The 13471-nt window shown below is 36.8% G+C and overlaps 1 protein-coding gene across 1 annotated transcript in view; it reads left to right on the top strand.

The window, feature by feature from the left end:
* The window catches only part of RNGTT (RNA guanylyltransferase and 5'-phosphatase), a 170675-nt gene that overhangs the window by 74103 nt on the left and 83101 nt on the right, over positions 1 to 13471 (top strand). Inside the window, exon 12 of the mRNA XM_064707516.1 lies at positions 5899 to 5967. Coding sequence (XP_064563586.1) covers positions 5899 to 5967 — 69 coding nt within the window. The remainder of the gene's footprint in view (positions 1 to 5898; positions 5968 to 13471) is intronic.

Genomic DNA, 13471 nt, shown 5'->3' with positions numbered 1-13471 from the left:
AAGGAGACTCCTGTGAAAGAGAACAGGGAGTGCATTTTTTCTTGCTGCTGTGGCCCTTCTGGAATATTCTGTCTAGTCTAAATGGCATGGTCTCATTTGATAAAAAAATTGTATCTGTGGGATATCTTTTGAGGACACATTGAAATATTTGAAAGTTACATCTGCTTCTTTGTGAAATGTTTGAAATGTGAACCTTGTCTCTAAAAAAAAAAATCTCTAAGAGATGTCTTGGTCAGAATCTAAAAAGAGGAGCAAGAAAGAAAAGTTGAAGGAAGAAAAAAATTGCTGAGAAATAGAAATTAAATTTTTAATTGCAAAGGCTGTACTTCATTGGACAGCTTAATGAAGATTGTGATTCTCCATCACAGCATGCTGTAATTTGAGATTGCAGAACTTTCTAAATAAATTACTTGGCACTTGAGCATATCACTTGAAGAGGGACTTAAATATGTGTGAGAGGAGATGGTTTCATCCTCATAGCTGTCTGAAAGTTAGTATGAAATGGTGATCCAGATCATGTCTGGTTTGGAGCAGGGAGGGTAGGAAGCAATAAAACTGCCAGAGATGTGTCTTTGATCCTCTCCCACCCACCCTCAGATTGTTAATTTACTCTAGGTTTGTTTAGATCAGCTGTTTTACTTACAGTGCAATGTTAGATGAGTTGTTGGTATCCTGAATGTGAAAAAGATAAAAGTCTGCATGTATTGAGTTTCATATGTTTGTTTTTGGTTTTTTTTGTTGGTTTTTTTTTTTTTTTGGTTTTTTTTCCTTTTTTAAATCTATACTTCAGAAGGTGTGTGCTCCCTTTAATCCCCAAAGCCATGAATTCCCTGGAGTCAGTACAGTTTGTTTTGAAAGTTTTACCATGTATTTGTGGTAATTCAGTCAGTGAACTGAAGTCAAAACTTCTCTGAACACTTTGGTTTGGGTTCTATTTCTGTTAAAATGTGAACTAGCCAACTTCTATTTGTGGAAAGTTTGAGATTCTGGATTTAATTTTTAAATAATATATGAAACTTTTCTCCCCTATGACATAGTCACTCACAGGTTTGATGATTTTTTGCTTTGAGACTGAAAGCAGCTGTTTGGTTCTTGATACCTTCTCTGCTTTTAGACACAGAGCAAACCAAAGAAGACGTGGTGCTGCAGGACAGGGGAAACTGGAAAGATTCTGGTGAGGAGGAAGGAGCTACAGCCATAGCTTGGAGGACCACTTCCCTCACTTGACATTAAGCTGCATTTGATAGTATTTTGGAGCATTGCACAGCAGCCTGTGTATCATCTGAAAGGAAGCTTATACCCCACCAAGTACATCCTTACTTCTTTTCCAGGAGGCCTCTTTTTCAAAATATACTGTTTGCAAGCTGGAGTGTAGAATGTTAGTAGCTTGGATGATAGTAGTATCATTGCCTGATACAGACTGATGTGTTTTTGGGAAATGTGATAGCTGGGATGAATCTGAGCCAGACTATTTTTGCATTATTTTAACTGATCTTAACATAAACATCATTCTGTGGGATTTCTGATGTCATTCAAAACCAGGATTTATGAAGATTTATGTAGTAGATTATCTACAGAGGTGTATGAGCTCATGTTTATAAACTCGATGGTTGTCAGGATGTGAGAATTTCTTTGAGGCTGTCAAAGATGGAGAGGGCTGTCATCCTTGGAGAAGGAAATGGCCCTTTAAGTTGGACTAAAACCTAAGATGGTGAAGATGCTTGCTCTGTGAAGTTAGGAATGACAGTAGGCCCATGTATGAAGGTGTTCTATGTTCTGGCTGACTGGCAATTCAATTAATAGTTTATTTGTAACTAATACTTCAGAGTGAAGTATGTTCCCTGTTACAGCTTTCTGTAGAGTGAACAGGTCCAGATGATCAGTGATTTGAAGATGGGTCTGGAAAACGCCATAGGGACTGCAGGCAGAATTGTTTTATCTTGACTTGAAGTGTATGAAGTGAAGTTCTGAAATTAAAAAAGCAAGGAAAAGGGACATGTGTTTTTCTTGTATTATTGCATTCAAAGGGTTTTTTCTGTATCCCTAAGTATTTCAGGAGGCTAGCAAGCAGTGTCAGTTTTGAATCAGAAATACAGACAAAATGGTTGCCAGTATTTGCATATTGTGACACAGGAGATCAATAATTGTGATGTGTGTGCAAGGACCTTAGTAAAATTACTTTCTAGAAAGTCAGTATGACTTTGCAGAGTCATCTTTATATTTTAGAATCCTCATAACTCACATTGTGTTGTTTCCATGAGTTTTTTTTTAGTAAGGGTAAGGAAAAGGCATAGTAGTACTTGCTGGACTTACTTATTTTATGAATAATGTGGTATCATTGAACTCATAGAATTATGTGTCTTGGCTCAGAAATACCAAAACATTAATGAAAACCAAAACACTAATGAAAACATTAATGGAACCTACTTCCATTGCATGGAATCTGTATGCACCTAAATTTTCTCCCCTTCCTGCTGAAGGAGCAAAGTGATTTCTTTGTTGGTATAAGTACAGAGAGATCTCTAAAGCGTGAATTTTCAATTATCCACAGAAGAACTGCTGACTGGTTCAGTGTTTTAGCAAAATCAGCTTCAGCAAGTTATTAGTGCTCTTTTGCTGCTCTTCTTCTCAGTGGTTAAGGAGCAAGGAGAAATCCTGTTACTCATCATACAGCTCCACTCAATCCATGCAATTATACCATTCTTTTCCTTAGAGAAGTGTTATTAGATGTAGGGATAATTTTAAATTTAGTTGAAAAGTATGAAAGAAAAAGTTTTAAATAATAAACTGTAATATAAGTATATGGTTTATTGCAGTGTTCACAGGGAAGAAGGAAGCTGAAAGGAGTGAACAAAGGAGATCTCAGGTGGAAATAGATGCCATGAGGCAACATGGAATTTGATGCCAGAAGAGCTGGTTCACATGCATCATTTACCCATTTTTTATAAAATTTCATTGAGATGCATTGCACTTTATCTGATCCATGGCAGTCATCCCAGTCAAGCAGGTGTGCCATTTATCATGGCTCCGATTAAAAGAGACCATTCTGTTCAAGTTAATTAGAAATTTGAATGTATGGAATGTTGAGCAACGTTTTTTAAAAGATGAACCATGATATTTTCATTTGAAGTTCATAAACTGGAAAAATATAATTTTTTAGAGTAAAAAATACTAGCTTGTATGTCAGACATTCTTTTTCTGGTCATTTCCATGTCATTCCAAACCTTCTGCAATATTCAATATCTGTGTATTCTGCTGTTCACAGACAACCTTTACATAGTTTCATTCTCAAGAAAATTTTTATGGGAATAATGCCAGGGAAAATGTACATTTCTTCCTCAATTCCCTCTCCCCAGTTGCTAATCCTTTCTGGTCAAAATTCCTTTCTGGAGAGAGTGTTATCATTCAAATGCATGTAATTGATCTAATGAGAATGAAAGCAGAATAACTGGGAGTATAAAGAAGTGTATCTGTTGAGGCTTGCTCTGGATTTAAAATCCTTTTGTCTTTGATGTCTAATTGACACTTGGGAGGAGCTGTCTTAGTAAAAACACTGTGGACCTCCAAACAGAACATGTTTGACTCTGAAACTGGGTGGGAGATTTATTGGACAGATTCCTTTACATTTTGTAATTCTGGCTAAGTAGTGAATGAAAATTATCAGAATTTATTTCTGAAATGGAAAATTTTAATTTTATATTTTTATCTCCATTTATCAAGTTGTAACAGTACTTGAATGTAAAGTTCTTTCTAAAAGTACATGTTCACCAGAGTGGAGAGAGTTGCAGGCCAACCAGCATGATAATTATTTTCTGCTTTTGCACATACTCCAACTTTGAAGATTGTTTCTATATTCTTAAGTTTTGTTTTGGGATGGAATATGTAATTCAGTTCTGTAAGCTCCAACACTGAAGTAACTGTCTCCTCAAATTGTAATTTCCTTAACAACTTCAAAAACAGAGGCAGAAATGGAGGTGATTGATTCCTCTCTTTGCCACTTTGGTTAATGTCTTTGGATAGGTTTGTCAGAAGTTTATAAAAAGTAGTCCTAACTAAGTAGAAGTTTCTGTTTTGTTTTTGTTTGCTTGTTTTTTGTTTGTTTGTTTTTTCAATATCATTATTCCTTAATATTGACATTATTCAGTGAGAGGTTTTCTGGTACCTGAATTTAATGAAATCAGTCTTGTGCATTTTTGTAAGTTGGAAGCATACTCTTATTACAGATGACTGGCCAGTCAATTTTGGAACTGCTAAGTAACTTGCAAGTGATCCATGGAAGACGTAGTTTGTGTAGAAATTTAAAAACCCCACTATTTTAAAAACTTTTTGACATGTGTTTAAATATTTTTCCAGTGCACTCATTGCTCTAATAAAAACAAAGACTTACAGTGGATTTATGAAAGAATTTGGAATTATTTTATTGTTATTTTGTGTAGTCATGTGGTAGCAGATGCATTACATTGTGAGCTTCAGCTGTGAATTTCAAGATAGCAACAAGTTAGCAGCAAGGTGCAGCTTCAAGTTTCAGTTATGGGTTTTCTCTTCTGAACAATTTGTTTTCATTGGAATTAAATATTCTTAAAGTACTTTTCCACTTGAGAGTACTCTCATAGTGTGTTTTTTCCAGTTAAATTATATCTAAAAGTTGAATAGTGAAAGCCTTCTTTGTTGTTGGAGATATAGGGACAATATATCTCTGGGCAAGAGAAAAAAACTAGTTTTTTACAGGAAAATGATCAGTCATTCTGTGCAAACAGTTACAGGTTTAAGTTAAAAATGCTGAATCATTATTTTTTGAAGCATTTGGCCAACAAGCTTTTGATCCACAAAACATAAAATTGCATTACCTTTACTTGTACAGCCTTAGTAGGATAAAAATGTTAATTCTCAGCTTCTTTCATACTTTATTGACTTCATTTGAATAATTTAGTCATAATCTGGTCAGCAGGTCATTAAGTTAAGCTCTAGGAAGGAAATTGTGCAAAATTAGCGAACCAGGCCAAAATGATGCCTTTAAAACTGACTGTGATTTACTGATTCTGTATTTGCTAAGTTTTATCACCATGTGGTTACTTTTGCACCCAAGTTTTTTCAAATATTCCTAAAAGTATCTCCAACTTCAGGACAGAGTCTTCATCTCAACAGTAAAACAAATTGAAATTAATAAAGAGATATTTTGGTAATTCTCCTAATTTTTGCTATTACTTGTCAGTTGTAATTCTCCTTGGTTATTTGCTTTTCCTTAGGCAAGTCAGAATTTAATATGGAAGTATATCATCAATTCTCAGAACTGTTGACTAGCTGGTTTCAGTAGTTTGTTTAATTAGATGGTTTTTCTGTGGTTAATTAATCTTGATGGATATATTTACCTCCATACAGAATTCACAGTCATTGAAAGCATTAAATAGAATATTCAATATTTGTATTCAAGATACAAATTAATTCAAAGAGTTGGTTTTACAGTCATGTATCTGTGTTACTGGCTTATGCCCTAGTTAGGAGGTCTGTCAAACATGAATTTCAAATGATGCCCTGAAGTATTTTTCAGGAAATAAGTTCAATCTAAAGTTCTACTTTTGTGTTAAAATGGCTGATTTTTTGATTTGCCTACAAATGACTGTAGTGTCCTGTATTAGAATTGATATTCCTTAGTTTTCTAGTATATAGAATCATCTTGGCTTCTAAGTATTTCTTTTTGGACAAATGATTTTCTAGCCTTGAGTATTCTTTGTAGAAACTGCTACTTTGTTGATGTTGACATTTCCCAAGCTCTAACGTTAAACCATAAATAAGCTGTTTATTGGCAAATGATTGCAGTAGTAGCATATAATCCACTACTGCTCACTTTGATGTGCATTTCTCTATGGAAAAAGATTTTCTTTCTCTTTTGTTCTACAGCTCCTGGAAGGAAACTTTGCCAGAGAAGTTAGCCATGAAGTGGATGGACTAATATTTCAGCCTACAGGAGTAAGTAGCATAAAAAATGGATTTTTTCTCCCTTTAGTTCCAGATTAAATTCTCGCTCTCCCTCCCCACTCATCCATCTACTAGCTAGCTAATCTTTGTTTTGGTCAGGATTACTTGGCAGTGTTGTTTCTGACTAGTTGCTATCTCATTTATAGTATGTGTGATTTCTTACTAATTAACAGTGGTAGTGTCAGGAATCATCTCATGTTTTTTTAGAGTATGTACTATGGATGTGTGCTGCTAAATAATGAAGGATTTTCTCTGCATGCCTTCCTTGAATCTTTCAACCATTGATCTGAGCTCTCACGTTATTTTGCTTTTTCAAGGATGTTCACACATTAAAATTTCATTAAAATTTGTGACTCATATTGTTTTAGTGCAATTGAAACATAATAAATTCTTGAGCCATGTCTGCCAGTGTAAAGGTATATGAGTGGCCTGGGGAGAAGTTACCAGAAGTACTGCAGACAACCAGAAAAAATAATGCAAGTGGTTCTCAAGCTAGCATGGCCTCATCCATTCTATTACTCCTCCTGTTGCATCAGATACAGTAGACACACTGCAGTGTGTGTTGTATATTGGCATAGATCGTGGCTGTAGCATCATCCATCTTGACTTTTTTCTTAGCTTGTAAATCATAGGATGGTTTGAGTTGGAAGGGACTGTAGAGATCATCTAATTCCAGTCCCCTGCTGGGGTGGGGTAGGGACACCTTCTACCCCACTCAGCCTGGCCTTGAATACTTCCAGGGATGAGCATCCACAGCTTCTCTGGACAACCTGTTTCAGTGCCTGACCACCCTCATAATAAAGAATTTCTTCTGAATATCTAATCTAAACCTACTCTCTTTCAATTTGAAGCCATTCTCTCTTGTTCTGTCAATACATGCCCTTGTCAAGAGTCCCGCTCCATCTGTTTTTTTGGGCCCATTTTAGATATTGGAAGGCTGCTCTAAGGTCTGCCTGGAGCCTTCTCTTCTCTAGGTTAAGCATCCCCAACTCCATGCCTGTCTTTGTAGGAGAGGTGCTCCAGCCCTGAGATCATCTCAGTGGCCCTTCCTGGGCTTGTTCTTGTAGTTCCATGTCTTTCTTATGCTGGGGTCCCAGAGCTGGGCACAGCACACCACGTGGGGTCTCATGAGAGCACAGGGACAGAATCACCTCCCTTGCCCTGCTGCCCTTGCTTCCTGTGATGCAGTCCAGGGTGTGATTGCCTTTCTGGGCTGCAGTGCACGCTGCCAGCTCCTGTTGAGCTTTTGGTCCACAAACACCCCCAAATCTTCCTCTCCAGGGAGAAAGTCTTGATCCCTTCTCCACCCAGTTTGTGTTTGTGCTTGGGACTGCCCTGACCCAGGTGCAGGACCTTGCATTTGGCCTTGTTGAACTTGGATGTTCGCACAAGCCCACCTCAAGCCTGTCAGAGTCCTTCTGGATAGCATCCCTTCCCTCCAGTGTGTTGACTGAATCAAGCAAGGAATTGTTTTCAATTATTTCAAATTATACAGATATTTCTACCCTTCCAGCTACTCGTAGAAAGTGCATGTGTATACTTTTCCAGTTGAAACATATTTTTTCTGGTGTACTTCCTATACTGTAGATCTTAGCAAGGGATGATGACACTCCCATCTGGAAATAAGACACACCTCTCCATTTCAAGTTCTACATAATTAAGCAATTAAGCCACATACTTTTTTCTTTTTTTTTTTTTCATAGCTGGTACCAATTTAAAGCAGAACTACTAGGGTAAAGAGAGTTCATGCTTTCATAAGAAATCCTGATGATATCTTAGAATACAGTTAGAATTTAAAGCAATTGTAAAAGTTTCTCACAAGCACTTCCCTGAAAATTGGAGGTTAAGCTAAGCAGAGTTACTACACCTAAATTTGAAATTACCTTTTCTGCTTGAAATGAACTTGGTGAAGAATGCATCTCTTAGTCACTGTTACAGGAAATCAATTTCTGATGTGTTTTGTTTCTAGAATTTGTGTTTTCTGACTTAGCACGCTAAAATATTTATAACCCAACTAAAACAATTTTGTTTTATAAATGCTTATAAAGGTTATTCATTTTTAATGTATTTGTTTAAATTAATGTTCAGGTTTTAATATTGTTTCTGAGTTTATGGAATGTAAGTTTTTTGCTTCTGTTATTAAGCTGATTTTCCTGGATGAAGCAATATGTGGTTTTCTCAGTGTAATGACTTCCTTAGTTGAGTAAGTATAAGTAATTGTGCTGGTTTTCCACTACAGTAATATATTTAGAGTGAAAAATATTATTGTAGACCTGTTACTTGGGAAAGAAGCATTAAAGCTGAATAACTGAAAAAGATGAAGCTGATAGAGATGGCTTTTTTTGTTATGCGATACAGAGGGAATAAATAAATAGGCAACAATACAAGAACAACTGTATAACAGTGCATAAATGACCCCTTGAAAATACAAGCTGAAATAATTTTCGTGTTGTAGTTGAATGCATGATGTATTAGATCTTTTCAGAGAGAAAACAACAACTTCCTGTTGCTGATTGGGGTGTAAAGCCCTGAACTTTGGTTATTGTGGAGGTTGCAGACCTTTATAAAACCTGTTTGTCTCCAGTGAAGAGATCACGACATATCCAGAAGAAAATTAAGAACTGTATTTGTTGACACAATTGATCTTGCAGAAAAAAAAAAGGATAGACCGAAATGAAGCTGACTGTTAGATGATCAGGGAAGTTCAAGAACATCTTTTGGGAGCTCCTGAAATCTACTGTGTGTTTTGAGGAGTACACAAATGTAGACAGGAATTGAAGCAAAATCACAAAGAAGAATGAAGTGGCAGCAGAGGAGGATAAACAGAATGTCAACATGTACAGGCAGAAAATTCTTTGGGGAAAATTGCCCACATATACCATATTTTTTGCTAGGTGAAGAAGAATGCAGAAGTTAACTATTTAAGATAAGGAGATTTGAGCTTATTAGTTCATATTGTTTGAAAGTCTTTTTTGAGTTTCTCTTCCCCTCTGCCCTGTTTTACTCAGAGGTGTTCCTCTTGTTGTCTGGTCTCAGATAAAGGCATTCAGACCTGGATATTCCCTGCTGTCCTGGTTCAGGACAAATTTGGGAGAGAACTCCCAGAGGGATTCCTCTAGAAAAGCAGATTCAATTGGCCTCTCCCCTCAACCAATCCAGGAGAAAATACCTCCTTGGAGAAAAGTGGAAAAAACCTGTTTATTAAACAATAAAACCTAAACAATATTAAACAATAAACCCCCTTGCTGCTCCAAAAGAGATGACAAACTCAGAAAGTCCCCTCCCCAGGTTGCAGTTCAGCTCACTCAGTCTCTTATCAGTCTCTTATCAGTCCCTCTGGCGCTGGAAATGGCACGGCCCAGGCCCGGCCCGGTGGCCACAGGTGCAGCTGCTGGTGCTCTGCTGGGTGTTCAGTCCAGAGCAGGTTTAAACAGGTCCAAAGAAAAGGAAAAAAAAACCACAGTCCAGGGAACTTCTTTGCCTCAGCTGGCTAAAACTAACTAAAACAAAGGAGAGCTCTGTCCCACTGTCTGTCCATCTGCAGACAACACAGTCCAGGAGCAGGAATGTGGAAGAGTGAGTGCAGTGTCTGCAAACAAACTGTGCGCTTCTTCTCTCCCCCCTTCACTCTCTGGAACAAGGCTTAAAGGTGCAAAACTTATTATTCAGCATCAACAGAACAGATGACTGGGGATAAAAGCATCATATCAACCCAGGACACCTGCTAGCTACAGGCAGCACTGGTACTGGGAGTCAATGGATGGAGAAAGGATATTTTGTTAGTTTGAAGTTTAGTTTAATTCTGATTTGCAGTAAAACTCAAAATATCCAAAATCATCTGTGAATATGCTTCTAGCCTCTAAGAGCTCTTAGTTTTCTCACTTTTCTCTTTGAAGAGATTTGGTATCAAGTGCCTCTGTGTTAGTCCAGTTTTGAGAAATTGGTATGCGTTAATGAGAAGGGATTTGTGAAAAAGTTTTACTACTGAATCTAGGATTTCAGTTAGATGTAAGAAGGTTTGTTTTCTTCTGTTAGTATTCCTATTTAAATTCTTATTATGAATAGCAAGGTTCTTGTATTGAAGCAGAAATTATTTTGCATTGTGATTCATGATGGTAGAAACAACATTAAGGAGTAAGGAGATTTTTTTCTGCCTGTGCTGGTTAGTTTATTTTGTGAGATCAGACTAACTGAGCATTATTATTCCTAACTCATTGGTTACTTGAATTACTTATATTGGTTATTGCTCAGGGTATACAAAAGCTTTCCTTTCAAAGTGACTATTGAAAGACAATGGCTGAGGCATCCTATCTTCTGATTTCCTCCCTTCTCAGTGTGAAAGCTTTGACAGATCATGAGAAGAGTGTGTTTAGTGGATGTGATGGATGTTTTTGCCTTGTTTATGATTTAAGAATGATTTGTAGGTAGCTTGATGTGATGTGTGGTTCTTATGCAATTTCTGCATTAACATATCCTACTCTTAACAGCTGCATTGCAAGAGACAAATGTCTTCTTACTATTGCTTCTCTTCTTCCCTTTGTACTCTTTTTCTCTTCATGCATGCTCTTTATCCAGCAGCCCTTTCCTCCTTCCTTTTGATTTCACTTCTCTGTTGCTTCTCCCTGACACTTCTTTTCCTCACATCATTGCCTATCCATTTAAGGTCCTCTCACTATAACTCCCATATGCCTAAATCAGCTCTATTCCATCTAATCAACTTTCTGGTTCCTGTACCTGTAACAGGTTGACACAGCAGGGCCCCAAGGTAAGTACTGGGCAGGAGTAAAACCGAGCATCAGGAAACGTCATGGACAGGGATCTCACCCTGGGATCATACCCCAGACAAAGAGTGAGTTAGTTTAAAGGTGAAAGCCGCATGCCTTATTTACAGATTCCAAATGCTGGTGTAAAGACTGGAAGCTTTCAGTCCTATTTTTTGAAATATTGCTTCAAAACAGGAAACTTCTTACATTTGTTTTAGAACACTTGCAGTTTAGCAGTCTGTATGTTTTTAATGAAAATCTCAGAAATGGCCTTTTCTGATGGCAGAATTGGCTCTCTGGCCTCTGCCTACTCATCAGTGAAATTACTTTTCATGTCTACCTTGTAAATCGTACTTTTACTAAACATCTCAGACTGTCTGATTTTTATGCTAGTAATCTCCTAATAACCAGCTTTCTTGCTGACTAAAAACTATTACTTTTCCTTTGCTTCGGGAAAGGATGTAGGAATTATTTTCTTACTTTAGCCGACTAAATGAAGACTCACTGGCCATCAGTTAGGAAGTCCTAAGGACAGCTTTTGAACATCTGTGCAAAACATGTATCAAAATTTAAAATCTTCTGCTTTGTGTTTGCCTCCTGAGCTCTGTTACATTTTTGCATTGGATCAGGCTGATTTCTGTTTGGTACTCCTCCATGCTCTCATTTTGGATGAGGAATAAAGTCCAGTTGTGTGGAATTGGGATTTTTAGAGGGAAGGACGAAGGGCAGCTGCTGAGCTCTGTTCTTCTAAGATAAATGTTATTTTAAAGAACAGCTGAATTATTTAACACATAACTCCCCATACTGAATACTAATGGAAAGCTTAGCCTTTAAAATGAAAGAATAATGAATAGGTTTTTATAACTGAATAACATTGCATGAGTTATTACTATATCTTCCTTCCCTTCCCTTGGCAGACTTAGTGGTGATCTGAAATGCTTGGTTGCCTGTTAATTATTTGTGCTATTCCCATTGTATAATAGGCTGTGTTATTTTCTGTCATTGTGAAAGTTCTTCCAAAATCACTGAAGTTAAAACTGAATTAAATATCTCCAAAAGATACCACCAAATAAAATATCTCCATGATTTGTTTCATTAAGCAGTGCCAGTTTGTCATAAATAATCCTATATAATTGGAAAGCCTTTTCTTCCACAGTATATATTTTATCAAATGGTGTGTAAATCTTTAATCATAGGCATAGTCACTTGCTGGCTCATTTCTGAAGCTCAGATATCCTGTTTATCAGTGATGGGGTAACAATTATTGTCATGCATTTCTGGTGCAATAGCAAGTAATGGCTTCAGGCAGACTCAGATATACCAAATATACTCTCAATACCAAAGCTGATAAATAAAGGCTCAGGAAGAATCATACAATAGCATAGATTTTTTTTTGCTTCTAACAAATACATGTTTCTGGATTTAGTTTTCTATTTTTGTAGTGATTCATGTAAGATTTGGAGGCAATGGAACGGAATAGAATGGTGCAGACTATTTCAGCTCTAAGGGACGTACAGTGATCATCTAGTCCAACTGCCTGATCACTTCAGGGCTGACCAGAAATTTAGGCATGTTATTAAGCACATTGAGCCTTAAAACAGTGACACCTCTGGGGCATTGACCACCTCTCTAGGAAGCCTGTTAAATGTTTCACCATCCTCTCAAGTACTTAAATACATCCGAATGTCCAATTAAAAGCTCCCTGGCACAGCTTTTAACTGTTCCCACACATCCTATCACTGGAAGAAGACATCAGCACTTCAGTTTAACAGAGATGCTAAGATCACCTGATTTTTTTTCCTCTATAGTTTTCATCAAACGAAGGAGAATCTGGAGAGAATAGTTTTCATCAGTCTTTTGTGTTGACCCACATGACTAAAACCTTTCATCTTCAGAGTATCTTTTTGGTAAATGTGATTTCTTCTGTAAGAGTAATGTTCCTGACTGAATCTGTTGCTAGTCAGGGAATGCTGTTGTCATATCAGTGTGCACTTTTTGTGCAGTTCTATGTCAGAGAACTTGCTGTCAATCTCCTGAAATGTCACTGAGCTTTGCAACTCTTCTCTGCCTGTGAATAGTTTTTATATTCAATTTCTATGGCAGTGTTCCTTGCAACTCATCTCTTAAGTAGCTATTCCTATCTCAAATACACAATTTTTTCATTTAATACCCAAATATATTAGCAATACCCAACATTTCTTTGAGGAGTTTTCTGTGACTATGCAAGTAAAACTTTTATACCAATTCAAGTTTGTCTTTGCTCACTTGGGGTGACTTGTTTTCTACTTTTTTTTTTAAATCAGAAAACTAGAAAATTAAGAAATGCTAACCCAACACCAGTAATTAAGGTCTTACTAAATTAATTGCACCATATTTAATTAAATTGTTAGACTCCTAGATACAAGTACCATGAATGAATGTAGCAGATTTTTATGATTTCCACTTACTTTCCAAGAACGAGCCATAACTCACACCTAAGAAAATATCTACCTTTCTCTCTTTCCCTTAATGAATAATTTTTAGCTCTAAATATCGTAAGATTGGGATGTAGCAAAAGTTTTTCTTGTTTAACTTTCTGCTCTTGGTCCTCTGGTACATTCAGATTGAAATGCAAACCTATTTGCTATTTGCCAGAATTGTTTAACCTGACTTCCTTATTCTGTCAGCCTGAATAGATGTCAGTGCCTTCAGTCTGATTACCTAAGGAGAGTGTTGGTCTTAATTGGAATGTT

This window comes from Zonotrichia leucophrys, chromosome 3 (assembly GCF_028769735.1).
Source record: "Zonotrichia leucophrys gambelii isolate GWCS_2022_RI chromosome 3, RI_Zleu_2.0, whole genome shotgun sequence".
Taxonomy (NCBI): Eukaryota; Metazoa; Chordata; class Aves; order Passeriformes; family Passerellidae; genus Zonotrichia; species Zonotrichia leucophrys.
This window is presented reverse-complemented; position numbering and strand designations above follow the sequence as displayed.